Source organism: Hippoglossus hippoglossus, chromosome 5 (assembly GCF_009819705.1).
Source record: "Hippoglossus hippoglossus isolate fHipHip1 chromosome 5, fHipHip1.pri, whole genome shotgun sequence".
NCBI classification, from domain to species: Eukaryota; Metazoa; Chordata; class Actinopteri; order Pleuronectiformes; family Pleuronectidae; genus Hippoglossus; species Hippoglossus hippoglossus.
Genome location: NC_047155.1, coordinates 5,538,031 through 5,556,647, shown reverse-complemented (window position 1 = coordinate 5,556,647; position 18,617 = coordinate 5,538,031). Strand labels below are relative to the sequence as shown.

The following is an 18,617-nucleotide window of genomic DNA, read 5'->3' as shown; positions in this document are numbered from 1 at the left end:
GGGGATTATATACCATCCAATTATACCATTCAACTACATTTTCCAGTTCATCAACAGCAGCTCACCGCAGAGCCGTGCTACAGTGCATGTGTTATATTGATTGAAGTCATATTTTGCAATAAGTGCACATTGTAATGATATATTTTATATAGAATCACTGAGGTTTATTTACATAAAAATGTATCTATATATGCTGAACAGCTTTTTATCTAGTCTCTTTCTATATGGTCACATTCTGATTTCAGGGTTGATGAGTTCAGGAGCCAATTTAACAAGCTTCCAAACCACAACCTTTTTACCATTTCAGAATAATCTACACTGATCATAAAGCTTAAGTGTCTGAACGCCAGAGATTTTGAGCTGCAGCTGAAGAGGAAAAGTAGGAAATATAAATATGATGGAAGGCACGGGGGGGGGGGGGAAACGAATGAAATGGGAAGAGGTGTCGGCACCGGGAGATGGAAAGAGAGTCGGAGCGGAGGAGAGGAAAAGGCAGACGGTGAGATTGAGGTAGAACGAGAGAGGGAGTGGCAGAAAAGAGGGAGAGATGGAGAGGTTGTTGTCACGGTCCCGAGGTTTCTCCCGACAATCCCTCATCTTTACATATGATAATCTGAGGAGCCGCAAATGAGCCACCACTGCACATACGAAACACCAATAATCTCACACTCAACCCAAAGTGACAGGCTCCGTTAGTCACTGGGAAGAGGCTCGTCGCGCGCTGCTCCTCAACGTCGGCAAAGATGAATCGTGACTGAAACGCCGCCGCGCCGTCTATCTGGGGCAAAGCGTTCAGGACAGAATGAGAAACATCCACCTGTCAATACCTTGAACGTTAAAACCACAGCCTCCCGGAGAATCCGCCTCACTGATCAGTGCCAGATTTATGCACATTTTTTTCTTTCTTTTTCTCCGCCGAACAGACTGCGGTGTCACATTTTGTTGTCATATTACATGCAGCGTCTGTGGAAATATGATGATCTGGTGATACAGCGGGAGTCGTGAGATGAATCACAATGAAAAACACAAAGCTGGATATACTCACTGTTCTGGTTCTGTGTGTTTTTCATCATGCTCGGATTTTCTGCGGGAGACAAAGAGAGAGAGAGAGAGATCACCAGTGAGTCGCGGCTGTTACTGAGAAAGTGAATGAATCAGTGGATGAAGGAGACGAGAAGACTTCATCCATAGTAGTACGATTTATTTTGAAAAACGTCCAAAATGTGGCGTCCACAGCACTCTGGACGAGCTATGATTCTGTTTAAACCTGCACACGCATGCCCAGTGTACATGATTGGTCACGTGATATGATTTATAGGTGTGTTAGTATCAACGGGGATTAAAACCCATACGGACCCAAAGCACTTGCGTAATTTTTTAGTTTGAAAAGGGCGTTTACAAATGAAAAAGTGTGAACGTGGATGTAGCCTGAGGAGGACGACAGAGACACGGAAGAGAGAGTGATCTCTGACAGAGGTTGAGGCTTTTAATGAAGCTGAACTCCTGAACTCTGGAGTTTCCTGAACCACGCGCTAAATGTCTCATCCCCAGTGAGAGAGACTGGGCCTGGTAATGGAATTGGGAACACGGAGCGCCGCACCAGAGCAGCCAGCAGCCACTTTAAAGCCACAGCAAGAGCAGGCAACTACAGCAGCACCCAGACAGGGTGGGGAAAAGGCGTTGGAGAGAAATCGACTCCACCTTTAATAAGTCTCCCCGGCACAACACACCCTGACAATGTATTTCCATTCCGGAGCTCTCACAGGGATAAAGTAATTGCAAAGCAAGAAGCAGGAGAGCATGAAGAGACTTAGCAACACCCCCTAAATTCCACTCTGCCAGCTATTTTGGGATGTTAGTCTTGACATATGAGAACGTGGAAGCTTCATGTACAGCACAACGTGAAACTTTTTTTCGTCTCGCTGGTCTGTCTCTGGTCTCATGGCAACCATTACCATAGCAGCTCATCGGAGAACGCCAGAGAAATTAGTGTGTGCACTTTGCATATGCACACTTGTGTTAGCCTGCCCCTGGAAATTTGCATGTGTGTGCACTTTGGGTATCTGCTTGTGTGTGAGTGTGTGCCTCTGCCCGGCTCCTTGGTGCTGACTCACTCCACAGTAATCTCAGAGGGTATTATCATCGAGGGTGGCTAAAGACGTACATCATCAAGACGTGAGCGCTGCTCATCGTCACTGTGTCTCCATACCAGTCATTATACTCTATTATTCCTGATGATGTATATCGGAACACTTTGCATGGCAAGCAGAGTCCTGGAATGCGTCCGTCTCTACGCACCCCCCCCCCCGGGAGAGAGGGACGAGTCTCATCTCAAGGCCACGCGGGACAGTACCAAGGTCACTTAATCACCATTTACTCCCCCTGAGCGTGAGTGGAAGCAATCTACAAGGCGAGAGGCAGACAGATGGGCCGTACCAGGCACGTAGATACCTGAGGGTGCATCAGGGTGTTAAATAGACATTAGTGCTCTTCCTAGCAAAACGCCTCCCAAGGTAACGCCTCCCTAAAGTGGCACTTTCCCCTTATAGTGGGTTCTTATTAGACCCGCCCAGTAATTTGTACATTTGGGACATACTTTATTAAATCCTGCCCACAGAACTGTTTCAGGCAGGAGGATAGAAATAAAGATGGATACAATATTCTATGTGGCATGGTCGATCAAGTATGAAAATTGCGTTGACATGATTTATGTTAAAACGGCACTGAAGTGCATACCCCCCCGTTTCACTCGTTTCTCTTACGTGACTTGACTTCTGTGAGGTGCAAGAGTCAAAGGGCCGGACTGTGCCAGATTTAAATCTATCTACAGTTACATCATCCGGACTTTCACACGTACTTCTACTGTTACGTAAATGTTTCATGACGCTCTAACATGACAGAGCCATCATGGATAGAGCTGCGATGCTCGCACGATATTTGGGATCTGTTATGCAAGAGCGATTGGAAGCACAGCTGAGGGACAATGGTAGAAAGTAATGGCATGAAGAAAACATGCATGACAGATTAGAAAAATATTATGTGGAAGTTAAAACATTAATCGATTCTACTATGAAGGGCCTTTTTAATTTCGATAACATCCTCTGAGGGCCATACTCAAGGGCTAAACTATTGTATGCATATGTCATGATAACATCTTTAATGTGAAGGCTGGAGAGGCTTTTCATTGCCGAGGGGTCTGATGTCAGATGGAAGTGATGGTGATGCTACTCCCAACGCAGGGCTGATCTCACGCACATTAACGACATAAAATATTGTCCTTTGTGGCTTGAGAGTGCATGTGTCCTTTATCACTGTGAGTACATCTCCACAAACAAGGCACGCTGGCTTGTCTTTTCCTTAGACAACGAAATTATAATTTGTCCATTTCTCAACCATATATCTTTTGTATTTATGAATTGTTGTGCACCAGAGAAAAACTGTCGGGCCGCACACAGCCCGGAGGCCGGAGGTTTACCACCCCTGCCTTAATCAATGTGAGTGCAAAGGGAGGCTCACTCCTGCTTGTCACTGTCCTCTAATCATCTTAATGCATACGTAATAATAATTTAATAATAATGACCAAAAGAGACTCGAGGGCTTCGACAGACTCGTCAAGTTGCCATCACATTTACAAATGCGCGTCTGAAGAGGGGCCTCAGAAGCCAACAGACATTTAGCCACAGTGTCGTAGAACTCATTTGATTAAATCAGCCTCCGGTTTTTCTGAATTAGCCCAGAACAGCAGATCCCATTGTTCCCAGAGCATCCAGGGTAAACAGATCCACAGACACAACAGAGCCTGTGAGCCATCCAGCTCCCACATCAACACCAGTACATGAACCACCTCCAGGTTCCGATTGACCATGTTACCTCGGTTTGGCCACTGAACAAAGTGTTGCTCTAACACCGTCAAACACAACGGTCCTTTGATTCCATCGGAGCCTTTGAAAGCAGTGTTGGCAGTTGGTGTTTGGGGCGAGAGCGGCACACGACGACGTGCCACCGACGGAAGCGTCACCAACTCCCTCGCGAGAGAATAGTTATCCTCACTAAGTGCAGGCTTAAAAGGAATGTGTTGTTGAGCCAATTAGGGACACGATCTCTTATTAATCACACACTTAGCTGCATTAATGATTCATACCTAAAAAGCAGTCACACAAATCTCCCAAGTATTTTTTCAAAGACATTGTAGATACATGGAGTGAGTTTTGTAGAATTATATAATTTTCTGTGACATTTAACTGTGTAATTATATAAGTGTTCCAGATCATTCTTGTGGAGCCAAGTCGTACAGCCGCAAAATGTTTCATATTCATCATCTTCTAAATAATGAATCAAACTTAAACGCGATTTCTGTTTAACTGCCAGTGTAATGGCCGCTGCAGAACGGGGCCAGAGCGTGTTGCGAGGCAGGCGCACATGCATACGTACCAAAGACTATGAGGCGGGTGTGCGTATCTGTGGAGCCGAGAGGATTCTGGGCCGTGCAGCGATACATGGAGCCGTTGAGCTCGGCTGGCACCCTCTCCAGAATCAGCTCCCTCCCCTCGCGCTCGGCGCTGCCATCTAGCAGGCGGCCCCCCACCCGCGTCCAGGTGAGCAGGGGCTCCGGGAACACCTCATTCTATCAACACCCAGCACCCGGGTGGTGGTGGTGGTGGTGGTGGTGGGATGGAGAGGAAGAAATAAAGGGAGGAGAGAAAGGGGGCAGAAAAGAGGAGATAAAGAGGAACAAGTGTAAGTCTGAGCCAAGATATTAAGCGCAAAGGATACATGAATAATACAAACTCCAATTTTCCCCCTAATGCAACGACAAGTTAACAACATGCATTAATAATCAACACTTCACTTTACAACAGTTTCTCCCCTCACACTTTGGAGCCGTCCAGAGAAGAAAAAGAAAACTCCCCCCCCACACAGACACACATTTCCAATTTAAAAATGTAACCCTCCATGAAGCAGTATTTCATTCATATCCGTGGGTTGAAGTGTTCATAGATAATAAGAGGACACAAAAAGAGGGCGAATCTCTTGTACGATTCCACCGCCGAGCTGCTGCTTCTTCTTCTTCTCCACACAACAATCTCTCCTTGAAACACACACACACACAAGGGCAGACACACAATATATCTTCTCTGCCATCCATTTTGTAGACTAAAAAAAAAACCCAGAGCTTTTAAATGCAGAAATTGGTTTCCAGTGCTCTCACGTCAAAGGAAAGCCAATGACATTGGGACAGCAGAGGTACCTGACATGTGACAAGACAGAGGGATATATCTGTTCCCCAAGAAATGAGCAATTTAAGATTTGGAGGTCTGACCTCATCTTTACTGACATGCACAGAAAATGGAGTCAGAGTAATGGTAAATGGACGTGTTTTATATAATGGTCTGTATTTATATTGCACTTTTTTTGTCCTGATGACCACTCACAGCACTTTATAGTTTTACATTCACCCATTCACACACACACACACACATTCACACAGTGCATCTATGTGCAGCACTCTCTCTACGAATTGGGGCAATTTCGGTTATTAAGGTAAAATCAGGCAAAATAACAAAAGTGCGGGGAATCGAATCAGTGCCAAACTAGAAATAAGGCACTGCGGTTTTATGCCTCCACCAACCACTGCAGTTTTCTAGACTCATATGAGGTCATGTGACCTTAACCTTTAACCACTGAAATCCAATAAATTCAAATTTGACTCATAGTGATAACTGGTCATTTAAAGGCATAACCAAAATGTTCAAGAGGTCAAAAACATATTCAGTGAGGCCACTGTGTCCTTGACCTTTGACCTTTGACAACCCACATCTACTGAGTTAGTCTGTGAGACCGAGTGAACATTTGTGCCAAATTTGAAATATTTTTCTCAAGGCGTTTTAAACATAATGCGTTCACAAGGTAAAAGGGTTTTATGAGGTCAACACCTTATTTAAATTAGTTCACCCCTGAGTCCAAGTGAACGTTTGTGACAATATTGAAGGCGTTCTTGAGATATCTTGTTCATAAGAATAACAACTTTCACTAACACGTCTCCAACAAAGTAAAACATGCATAAAGAAAGAGTTGTGTACGAATATCACCACAGACAGTTCACTCTTCCTCTGTGGTTTCTGAGGCACATGGGACCACTTACTATCAGATGTCAACATCCCTCACCACTGACTCAAATCTGTGCCTCTTGGAATCCTTCCCCGAAGCAAGCGACGCTGGTTCACTTGTTTGGCATCTGCCCACATTCAGATGACATCATTCTCTCAACCAGACACCATAAACTGCTGTAAACACGCTAATCACGAAAGTGCCCTCTACAGTATGAAGTGACCTACCTCAACTTACTGGATTGTTTTTGCGATGAAGTTAATGTTAATGCTCATATAAGACTTCTCCGATCTCTGTGTTTAAATCGTTACTGAGGTTAAATTAGTTTTGAGACGGACTCCTGGGAAAAGGTCACATAGATGAAAAAAAACAAACGCCACAATAAGTGAGACGTTCCTGCCAAATTAAAACTATGATCCGTGCACTGTGCTGCAGAAACCATTGTTGTCCTATCTAATACACACGTCACACACAAAGCAAGAACAACAACAAGAAAAAGGCAATTCAACAATTCAACAGAAAAAACCACACTGTCGGGTGATTATCTCTAAAAAATTTCTCAAACACTGAACCAGAGGCGAAACTGGCATCTTGCGAGAGGCCAAATTATTGATCTTGATGCACAATCATATCTTCTCGTGAAACCCTGGAGCCTGAGGTCCAGTGAAGGGAATTTACTTTCTGATGAATCTGATGCCTGCTCTGCCAAAGGGCCAGAAAAGGCTGTATGCCACTCGTGACTGTTTATTAGCACCACATTTTAACACTGTTCAATGAAAAAAAAGAGAATATCATGGTCTTCGAGAAGATATGGACACGTGCAGATGTCTTTGCAGTCAGTGAGAAGCACAAAAACAAAAACCTAACCCTGCAAGAAGGTGAAATAAAAATAAATCAAAGAAATCTGACGTGTGATAGAGATTCCTGAAGCAGTAGCTAAGAACAAAGGCGATTTGTGACGTTAGCCTTTAGCATGTCGCTATGTCAGGATGAGTCGTCTCCTCTTCACCTGACTCCAGCTGCCCGGCTTCAACGTGTCACTCCCGTCAGAGCGATCGGGACCATCCGCTGGCGACTCACACCAGGGACTTTTGTTTTTATTTCTTTATCAGGGGGACGACTGTGACATAAAGTCTAAGAGCAGGGACGTTTACAGTGACGAGCAGAGCTGGGGGAGACTGAATAACTTGGACATCAGGCAATTCAGAGATACGTCGATTTCTTTGACTGTTTATTTTAGTGTAGAATTTCATTGCCTGAGGCTTTATGGCCGAAACCGCCTGAAAATATTGCAGTGTTTATTATTTCACGGCCTACATGCGTAATCCAAAATGTTACAGAGGGAATACACACTTTTGACCAGACAATCTGCACGCTCTATGAATGCATCACACCCAACAGAGTGGTCTAACTTAACAGGCTTAACAATATGCACCAACATAGGCCCATATTGGCCATTCATTTTCTCAACGCCCCATGCACTTACCCCAGGCGATCCTACCTGGAATCCTTGGACGGTGATGCGCACCGTGTCCCCCACCTTTGCCCGAGTGGGGGACATCAAGAGTTTAGGGCCCTTAGGAGCGGCTGCAATGAGAAAAACAGAGAAAAGGAGACAAAGGGACAAAGGTCATCGTACTGAGCATGGAGACCAAATCCTGCCGGACACCTGTTTTGTCACAGAGGGAGAGAGACAAATACAATTTCCTGTCAATTAAGGTCACGGGGCAAGAGGCGAGGGACCTGCAGGCTCTTTCATCCGAAGGACTGTGCTGGATTCATTCCTCCTCGGAGAGAAGGGGAACTAAATTGGGTAGGTAGTCATTACAGGAGGAGAATGAGAGTGTATCGGGCGGAGTGTGGAGGAGGCGAGATAAGGGACACTCCGAGAGCTAATTCCCTCGTCTTGGTGTGGACAGCATCCTCCCGATGGCTTCCATTTGGACCCTCTAAAACAATGGGGTGCAAGCAGCAAGAGGGGGGGGCAGGCCCAGGCTAATGTTCTGAGATTGCGAGGGGCCGGCGATTGTCCCGTGTATGTAGTGTCAAGATAAAGTGATTTGCATAACGTGGCTAAACAGCACACTTTACTGCGTTAGGCCAATGGAAGCAGGTTCTGCACCATTTGAGATGACTAACAATTCCCCCGTAAATATAAGTGCTTCACACGCTGTGCAGTTCCATATGTTGGACAAATGCACTGAGCAGCACATGCAATGAGTTCTCAAAGCTGCAGGCGTCCTATCAATAACGCCCGTGGAAGTCCACCCCAGGAATCCCTCAATTAAGTTATAAATAAATCACACCACCGGGCGCTTGTTTTCATTGATGAGTTAAACTAAAGGATAAATAAATAAAAAAGACAAATGACCTCAATTTTCTGCCATTAATCTGGCAACAAACTGTCCACTGTGGCTAATGAAGCGCGGCCTTTTCTTAGGCAGCAATTGACTACGAGCCTTCATCAGACTAATGGATTAGGACTTACGCAGTCATATCTGTAAATAGGATTGAGCATGTGGCATCGGCCATGCTCCGCGTTTCACATTGAGGGATCTTGTTATGAAACAGAAACAAACGCGCTGCACGAAGTGGTTGGAGGGAATTCAAGCGACGCTGAGGGGGGGCGGGGGGGACAGGCAGATATTCAAATTTTTGGAAAGATTTCCCCATCACCAGGCAGCTTGTTATTCTGTATAAACAAATTTGTTTGTCCCCGGAAAAAATCAGTGCAAACTGGTGCAAAGTCCAAGAAGAATTCAGTAACTTTTTTTCCAAAGATGAGATAAAAACATCCCGAGCTGGCAGCGCCCGCCGCAGACATCATGTGAGCAGTTTGACATGGATGAATGTCTCATGTCGACGATGGATGGCTTTTCACAGACTAGCTTTGGCATGTCAGTGTGAAGCATCTTTCCACCACCCACACACTGACGGAATGGTATTTTTAAATACTGGTGTCGTGGCGTCACGTGGAGCTTGCAAGGCATATGGCCGGGGAAGATGATGGCCGATTTTCTGGGATTTGCTCCAACGTGACAGTTGGTGTCCTACGTCAGCACCTTTGATTAGTGCAGCATGCGGTGTGATTGACACAGCACAGCCTCCCTCTGAGGGTGAGGGTGGCGTTCGTCACCCGCGAGACCAAACTTCTGCAGTTTTGCGAGAATGAACTTTCCTCGCGTCAGGGAGGAGAGGGTGGAAGGAGGCAGAGAATTAACATGCCCTCCGGAGGGAACTACCGCGCGCCCCGCATCAGGTGGGCTTTATACCCAAGCCAAAACATCAACAGGTCGGCCCAGCTGCGCAGCAGACTCAAGGAGTTGAAGGGAACCTGTCGCATTAGCTGGGTGACTGGCTCTGCTAAGAGAGAGAAGCTGGGCCGGCACGCAACTGCATTTAAAAGAGCCTGAGTGACTGCAGGGGCGGCTGCAGCGTGGAGAGGTCAGTGAGCGCTGTGTCTTTGACGAATTCAACTTACACACAGGACGAGGTGAAGGGAGAGGAGACAGATTTCAGAATGTGGAACAGAACAGATACAAACCACATACAAGAAACACAGGACAAACCTTTATTCACACACACAAACACTCAGGCATTAACATACAGAAAACCATATTGTATATATTCACACACACACACACACACACACACACACACACACACACACACACACACACACACACACACACACACACACACACACACACACACACACACACACACACACACACACACACACACACACACACACACACACACACACACACACACACACACACACACACACAAATCACAGCCGCCTTCCTTAAACTGAGCATCTGCTCTTTTATTATCACAGTCTGGCAAAGCAATGACTGGGAAATGTGAGGACGCCCGGATCTGTGTGAAGCTGCATGAAATGAGAAGCACACCACTTGTCTAATAATGCTGAATAATAAACACCTTCGCTCATCTACAACCGAAGCAAAGAACTGCTTTTAATTATTCAGCTGCAGCGTGTTCATGAATCCAGGAGCGCAGGATATAGACCTCTGCCTCACGGTCTCGGAGAAGTGCAGCACCTTTTTTTTTTTTTTCTGGCGCCAGCTTCAGGTTCATTTGTATGGCGAGCACGGAGCCCCCCCCATGAATATTCATGAAGTGTAATACAACATTGGTCGATTGTCAGACTGTCGCTCTGTCTCATGTGGCAATATTAAATCTCTGAAAGATTTATTACTTATGGGTACTGCGAGGACCTCCTTTTCATTTCCTGACCAAACACACCTGAGAGAACCAGGAGAGATAGAGTGTGTGTGTGTGTGTGTGTGTGTGTGTGTGTGTGTGTGCACGGTGAGACGGAGCCAACGCAATTATACACTTAGAGCTGCCTAATATAAATGTGCTAAGATGAATCCACGCGTGCTTCTTCTCCTTTTCTATCTTCCTCTCTTGAGACGATGTCGGCTGATGCTCCCTCCATCTCCTTAAAAGAACAAAAGTGGCGCTGAATTAAAGACTTGCTGACACGGAGCCAGAGAGAGAGGCTTGTCAAAATATTAGCACCTTTGACAATTAGCAGCAGTTTCACAGGACGCGTCCCCCTCAGGGTGTGTCACCATCAACATGTGAACGAGGAGAGGAGCTGTTAGACTCCTTACCGCAACACTTTGTCTGGAGGAGACAGCTCGTGTCATTATACCTCCTACTGCTGCTGCTGCTGCCTCCGCCGCGCACGTGAGACTCTGCTACTTTATTTCCATCCACTTGCGATGGCGCGCTGACAGTTATTACATTTTAAAAAAGACAATTTTCTGCTATGAGCTTCTTTTCCCATTTGCGAAAGAAAAAACTAATCTATACCAAATGAAAGCATTGTGTTTGAATAAAGGACAAAATGCATCGTCTCATCTCCCCGGATATGATTGAATTATTGAAAGCATAAGCTGCACGGAAAATCGTCATTCTTCTCATCATCGACAAATCTAATGTGCGGATCAAAGCAAACAATAAACTGATTCCACAAACGACTCTGACACTCAGAGAGCGCACGTCTAACAGTGCCCATGTGAAACCGCATTTAAATTCTCTAGATCGGGATTTTTTATTTGGATCTGCACCAAATAGCTCATTAATATCGGTTCACAAACTTATGTCACAATGTTAAAGAAAGTGAAATAAACAGCCCCCTGATCCAAATCTGCACCAAAGTGGGAATGCGTGAGTTCATAGGCGGAAACACAACCTCCTTGGCAGCAGTGTGAAATGTCTTCTTGCAACAGACCCCCACTGTTTACACAAAGTATTAAAAACACTACATCGCTGCACTACACAGTCTGTCACCGCAATTTAAAATGCTGTATTATTTTATATCTTCCATCTTTGAATTTAGATTTTGCGGTTTATCATTTGCTGTATGTGATTTTAAACGGCGTAACGTTTTGCATCCTCGTTTTTTATTTGTCCTCTTTGTGAAGCACTTTGTGACGGCGGTTTTGAAAGGTGCTATAAAAATAAAGTTACCTCTATTACTTTCTATTTTAATACACATGTACATTTTTGCTCCCATAATATCCTCAGTAGAAAACACTGGACTTGAAGCTGCATATTGTCGAGTTTAGATCTTTTCCTCGGATGTGCCGACGGAGAGAAACACACAGACTGACGGCAGCATTGTCCTTTGAGTTATCCTGCACGAGATCTTCATCTGGAAAGCGACTGTGCACTCCTCCTCTCAGTCTGAACTGAAGAGGGGTTGATTGAAGAGCTACATCATAAAGGAGTGTCCCTTCCTCACTAATTGAGACCCTGTAGATTCACCCTATTTACCCAGATACCGTTTGCATATGGGCTCTGGCAGGAAATCGTCTTGGCAAATTGCAAAAGCACAAGAATTAAAATTTAAACAAAATACAAAACTTTCCTCTTTTTTCTCAAGCTCCGATCTGCAAGTGCACCATCAGAAGAAAGCTGGACTAATGATGAAGATTTCCTGCTACTTCTAAGTTATTGAAGTTCAAATCCAAGGAGTCCTCATAATGCAATTTTATACATTTCAAAAAGTGAGTGAGCTTTACTGTAAAAAATGTATTTATATCATTAAAATGTACTAATTACTTTTAGTTTTCACCCGTGTTCGTGGGTTTGTTTGTGAGCGTGATGACGCAAAATTGACAGAACGGATTGTCACAAAATTTGGTGGAAGGATAAAACATGGGCCAAGAAAGAACCCATTACATTCTGGTGAGGACCGAGACAAAGGGGCAGATCCAGGAAACGTTCTTTCACTCTCTTTAACATCGGAAGATAATTCTACAGATTTTCTTCTTCGTACGGTAACCGGGCTACAAACTCTTTCCTCCACTGTGAGAAATAGACATCGGCAACTACCACCAGTGTTTGGCTGAAATAACGTAACGTTGCTTTGGCTATTAAATATGATTTTGGAGCAGATCTGCATAAATGGGCAGAAACAGGGATTGTCTTTCTCTTTCTGCAATCAGGCGAGATGCATTGGCAGAGATTTGTTTTCTGTCTGTGGAGTCATGACACATGATAACGGACTCTAGTTAAGGCAGGAAGAGGCTTTGATGTTCTTTGTTCTTGACATTTTATAAACCTATTAAAGACTGAAGACAGATTCCATACGTCGGCTGCAAGTGACCACAGCCGCTCGGCCCCGCCAGAGTAAGAGGGACACTTCTAATTAAACCGAAAGTGGTAATGTGCGATAAAACGCTGACAGCGACACACAAAGCAGCAAGCAAACATGTAGCTGCCACAGCCCCCTTCCTCCTCCCGCCTTTCAATCACCGCTCGCATCTCGTGGAAGATAACGTCTCTGTTTATTGTGGCAGGATTACGTGGCTCGTCTCCACGACGACCAGGCCGACTTATTACCTTCGAAGCGTTAATGGGTTCTGCTGGAAGCCATCTTTGAGTTTGGATTAAAAGAGAATTAAAATAATCAGACAGGGTGTTTGTCTCTTCTGGATCACACACACACACTAAAAGGTAAAGTTTGTCTTTCTGAGCTCTGTATCTACGTCACTGCCTTTTTTCTGCTTGGATAGTTTGCTGATGAACAAATAAGAAACCTCATAGTGTTTCTCTCCTTGAAATGAAAGGTAAAGTCATTTATACTCCTCCTTAAAGGGACTAAAGTGCCAGACTGAAGAGCTTAGAAGCTCATTGAGGTTTGAAGGAGGCCGACGTCTCTGAGATCGTCTCTCCTCTGATATCCCGTTGGTCAGCGTCTCTGGCTTCTCATTTGACTCCTCTAATTCAGGTTGACTCTTTCAATAACGCCGCTGAGTTAACTCAATCTAGCAACAGACAGCTCCATGAATTGCCCTGTCACTCACTCAAGAGTTTTTTGCATTTGCCACTAAACTCGCAATCTGCTCCGATGTAACACAATTAAGTGGCGTCAAATGAAAATCAGTGTTGTTCTGAGTACATTTGCAAGGGACGCATAAGGGGACCCAGTGGGTTTGCAAGTGCGGCGGGGGGGGGGGGGTACAGGGAGACGGGGAAAGAAAAGACTAGGTAGGAATAGAGGACAGATGAGAGGAGGGCTGATAGAGATACCATGGGAAAGCAGTGAGTCCGTGTGAAAGCTACTCACCCAGGGTGACCTCTGTCTGCATGGGCATGGACAGTGCCGGGTGCTTGACCTCGCAGCTGAACAGGGCGTCGTTATCCAGCTGAGGATTGAGGGTCCAGGTGAGCCGGGCCTGCACCACCACCGAGCCGTCGCTCTGCGGGATGTGAGTGTGGCTGAAGTAGTAGAGCGGGTCCGTGCTGTGCACCCAGCGGGGGAACTCCCGGCTCACCACCGTCTCCGGGATGACCTCCGTGGCCGGGCTGGGCTCGGAGGCCTGCTGGCCCTGGGTGTGCACGCGCTGGGGGATCTCCGTGTAGAGACGGGCCGATCGCCCCTCCGGGTCCAGGAGGGAGAGGGAGCGCTGCAGCTTGGTATCATCCAGGTCCCTGCTGATGAGCGGCCTGGCCCCTCTCACCCCCGCCGAGCCGCCGCCCTGCTCGGTGGAGGAGGGCAGGGTGTAGGAGATCACCTCGATCAGCTCGCCGTCCCGCTTGAAGTACACCTGAGAAAGAACGAGGAGCAGTTTAGAGAAAAAGACGGAGAGGAGAACAAGAGGGAAAGCTACGTTTTATAACACTTTGTAAGGCTGCTTTCAGACATGGACCGAATCATCTCCTGAAATCATACAGAGTGAACGATGTGAGATTCTCCGGAGCTTTTCCTGCCTCCTCATGAGAACTCAAGTGAGTGGGCGTCTCGATGACTTTTCTAACATGAGACCCAGTTTTCTGGACAATTTCTCATCTCTAAAAATGGCTTAAATTTGCCGTGGTAGAATCTGGGACTGTAGAAAGCAAAGACACACAAATTGGCACATTACGTCCGACAGTGACTCTTTTCTTTCGTTCTTTCTCAAACTCTTGAGCACGATAAACGTCTCCGCGGCTACAAAATTAGTGGTAGCAGGTTAGTGAACAGTGGGTTTTAACAGGGCTTCTCATTTTGAAAACAGACACCTGTTTCCATTATCGAACCAACACTACAGAAAAGTGCTGAAAAACGCAGCCCCACGCAGAGAAGAATATGCCAGACCATAAACGTATTGATCAGCGCAGCTTTAGAGGATGATTTCAGAATTGGCTCATCTGCTGTGTCGGTCCTGCAGCAGCGTGCGCTTCCACTTTCAGGCTTTTTTCCCAGAATATTACAGGAATTTCTTCATCATTTCACGAGTCTATCAACAATCTCTCACTGGGAGGAATTCACCGCTTCCCTTTCAGCACATGACCTGCAGATATTAGCGTTGGAAAATAAGGTTTGTATCATTGGAGCCTGCAGTGTTGATATTTTAGAAACAAATATGTCTTCTCTCTTTTAGTTTTTCACTGCTGAAGATAAAGTGGGGGGGAAACTAAACCCACATTTCTTTCAGAGCAACCATTGGACATTTGAATTCAATTTGCCAAAGATCAGAGAGTCATTATTGTAAACACAGCGTTTCCCTGTATTGTGTGAGTTTTTTTCCGTGAGGAGGTGGTTGCAGCTCGCTTTGATACCGTGCCACCTCTAGGGCCTGGGCCTCCAGTGGGTAAACAGCACTAATGAGTATAAACAAATCAGGATAAGGCCGGGCCCCCGAGGAGTAACTCCAAATGATATTTTTATATTTTGCAATCTGGATGGATTCTTTAATCCGTGGACCACAATACATATTTACAATGTCGAGCTCCTCACAGGGGGAAAAAAAATAATTCACCTTTAAAATGAAGAGACGTGTTCTTTCCTCAATTCGACAAACAAATGAAATTATCAGCTCATCTAGGAAAAGAGGGATTTACTCTTTTAAACACAGATTCATCAGTTTGATTCAATCCCAACTTTATTCTAACAACTTTATTTTTAAATGGCTGATGGATGGGAGCTGTCTGTCTGTGCCGGCGCCTCGCCGTTGCTGCGGCGATGTTTGCCGCGACAGATGCAACATCATTATATTACAAGCTGCGTTGTGCTGCCGGGTTGTATCGCAGTATTTATAGCCGACTCTAAAAAGCGTCTAATGCTTGCCATCAGAGCAGGCTGCTGCACCATCCACCGCACGGGGGCTGGGCACCTTGCTCAAAGGCATTCAGGGTTGTTGTCGGTAAACGTGGCTTAAAAATAAATGGAGAAAATAAAAAAAAAATAAAAAAGATAAAATCTTAAACGACTCCTAAAGAACCCGGCGCTCCTATATACCTGTGAGGCTCCCGCTGCTCTGTGGCCCCATCTATCTGCAGTGCACTTCCAGACGCTTTACACGTGCGTGTTGCCCGTGTTGGGATGTGACTGCGGAGGTTGGATGCACAACAGTATTTTCCCTTTTTTATTGCAATAGATTTTCATTAAATTTAATCAGCTTCCGTGTTCCATTAGGGAATAACCCGAATTAGTACCTGAAGTTTCTCCACTGTGCCCATCAAGGCTGATAATAAATGACCCTGGTAGGGAAGAATCCGAGGCCTCACACTGGCGCAGTCTGTTGTTAAAAGATGACTAATGACTGTGCCTACAAGTACAACCTTAGATTTTAATTAGTGGACTTACTGGACTGCACACACACACAGACACAGACACACACACACTCACTCACTCATATGCGACACTTATAAAATACAAACCAAAGGGTAAGTGCTTCCACTCTAATTGACCTGAATGCTCGGACAGAGTTGAGGGGTGATGCTTCACTCGGATTTAAATTTCAAGGCTCATGTTCGGTGTGCCAGGAAAACAGCATTTTATCACGTGAAGAGCATCTCAGTAGTGAGGTCATTTCTCTCTCTGAGTATCAGAACAGTAACAGTTTGGTTACTTGTTGGTTTTTGTTGTTTATTTCAGATTATTTTATTAGTTGACGAGGCGCTGGATGGACCAACACCTGACTACTCATCAGAAATGTCCCCTCAGATCCTCTGGTTCTTCTGCTTCCAGATATTAACGCTCTGAGTTGCTAGAACAATTTTTTGATATTTTTAAAATGTAAATTCAAAACCCACCTATTTAGTTTGGCTTTTAAGAAAGTGTTTTATAATATGATGGTTTATTATCTAAATTGTATCATTATTATGCATCTTATTCTATTTTGTTTTTGCTAAACTTGGGTGAGGATTATATTTTCTATCATTATTGTCTTTTCTATTATTGATTGCTTTACTATGCAATAGTTTTTAAATTTGAATGTTTTCTGGATTTCAATTTACTTCATTTTAATATAATTTACCATCCTCAATAACTTATAAAACACTTAGACTTGAATTTGAATAGTTTGAAAGATGCTGTATGGATAAAGTTTGATTGATTTATTGATTTCGAATTAGCTGTGGGTGGTCGTGTCAGGTATTCGTACAAACTTGTGCCGTTATACTGCAATCAAACTCAGACATGTCACCGTGTCCATGGTAACAGAGCTTCTCGTTTGTCATTCATTTCGACATCTACAGTTTCTACCTGTCAACGTTTGGAACTAACAGTCCTCTAACTGTGTGACTCAATACCATTATTCCATAGGGCAGTTATTACAAATGAAGAACAGGGCTCATTCTATTGAATTTCACCACGAGAGAGCTTTAAATACCCGGGACCCTTAATCTGCATTTACCTCGTGTACGCTCAGCGGAGCCCGACTCTGAAATCCAATAATGCACCGAGAAGTAGAAACATCAACGTCAGATCCACAATGACCCCGTTGCGTCTGCACCTCTCAACTCCTGCGGGCGACTCGACAACTTGCAGAGCCAAGAAGCTTTTTTTGTCGCCTGCGCATTAAAACACGTCATTAATTATCGCAGCAGGTGGAGGGGACGGCGGCGCGGCTTGGAACGATCCGCGCACCTGCTCCGTACTGTTTGTTCGGACAAAATGGCGCGGGTGCACAAAAACACCTGCGTTGGTATAATTGGGAATTAATTCCGTGAGCCCACATTGCTGATTTGTTTCTATAAATATCAACAGGCAAGTTAATTCACGGGCATAAAGGAAAATATTGATTAAACGTGCGCGTGCTGTGGCTGAGTCAGAAATAAAACCTTTTTATTCAGTTGTTGGCTCCGGCAGAACATCAGGCACCGGTTTACCCGCTCATAGAGATCTCATCGTGACTCAATAGGATTCTCACGCCATCTGTCTGCCTGAGCTATAGGGAAAGGAATCAATGAAGGTATCATCAAAGACGAATGGGATGACTGATACGTTGCTGAGGGCGAGTGAGTGAAGTTGGATTTCAGCGTCTTTACGCTGCAGTTCTGCGCCTTGTTTCATTTCCCCTCTCATTGCTAAGAACAGGTCACTTAAAGTGATGGAAATACTCGAGTCACAGATACAGACACGTATAGAAATTAGAGTATTCGAGGGGTTGAGCGATCGGCTGCAGTCGGTGTTGAATATGATTTCTGAGCCACTCGCCCTCCGTGTCTCCTCAGAAGTGTCTGGGACTGATGCAGCAGTAAAACACACAGCAAGTGCGAGGTGTGCTACCGTGTTGATGACCACTCAGAGCTCCTCACGGTACAGTTTGGACTCTCACCCACTCAGGACACCTCAGCACGTGCACAGGAGGAGCTGGGGATCGAACCACCGACCCTCTGTTTAGTGCACAACCCCCCTTTATCTCCTGAGCCTCTCAGCGTCTTGAGCCTGCAAGCGTCTCATTTTTTTAAAATTGCCGTTGAATTTGTGTTGCTGACTTTCTTTGACGTAAAGTAGTTCAACTCTGTATATATAGATTTTGAATGAAACATACAAAGATACTACTTTGGCAACAATTCACCTTTATTTATGACACTAGACATGCGAAGAATCCTTTTCTATCTTTGGAAAAAAATATCTCCTGGTGAATTTTCTATTGGAATTATCACATACGTACACTTATTGGATTCCTCTGTGTCATTGTCCATGTAGAAAAAAGGGAATTAGAAATATTCGGCCATTTTATTTTCAACCAAATACT

At 45.0% G+C, this 18,617-nt stretch overlaps 1 protein-coding gene across 3 annotated transcripts in view; it reads right to left on the bottom strand.

Moving 5' to 3' along the window:
* The window catches only part of igsf21a (immunoglobin superfamily, member 21a), a 183,217-nt gene that overhangs the window by 4,055 nt on the left and 160,545 nt on the right, over positions 1-18,617 (bottom strand). For 2 of the 3 annotated variants that reach the window (XM_034585367.1, XM_034585368.1), the window contains 4 exons: positions 13,718-14,198; positions 7,595-7,695; positions 4,432-4,624; positions 1,046-1,084 (listed from right to left, as the gene is read on the bottom strand). In XM_034585367.1, the coding sequence (XP_034441258.1) occupies positions 1,046-1,084; positions 4,432-4,624; positions 7,595-7,695; positions 13,718-14,198 (814 nt within the window). The remainder of the gene's footprint in view (positions 1-1,045; positions 1,085-4,431; positions 4,625-7,594; positions 7,696-13,717; positions 14,199-18,617) is intronic. The other variant, XM_034585369.1, reaches the window with a different exon arrangement.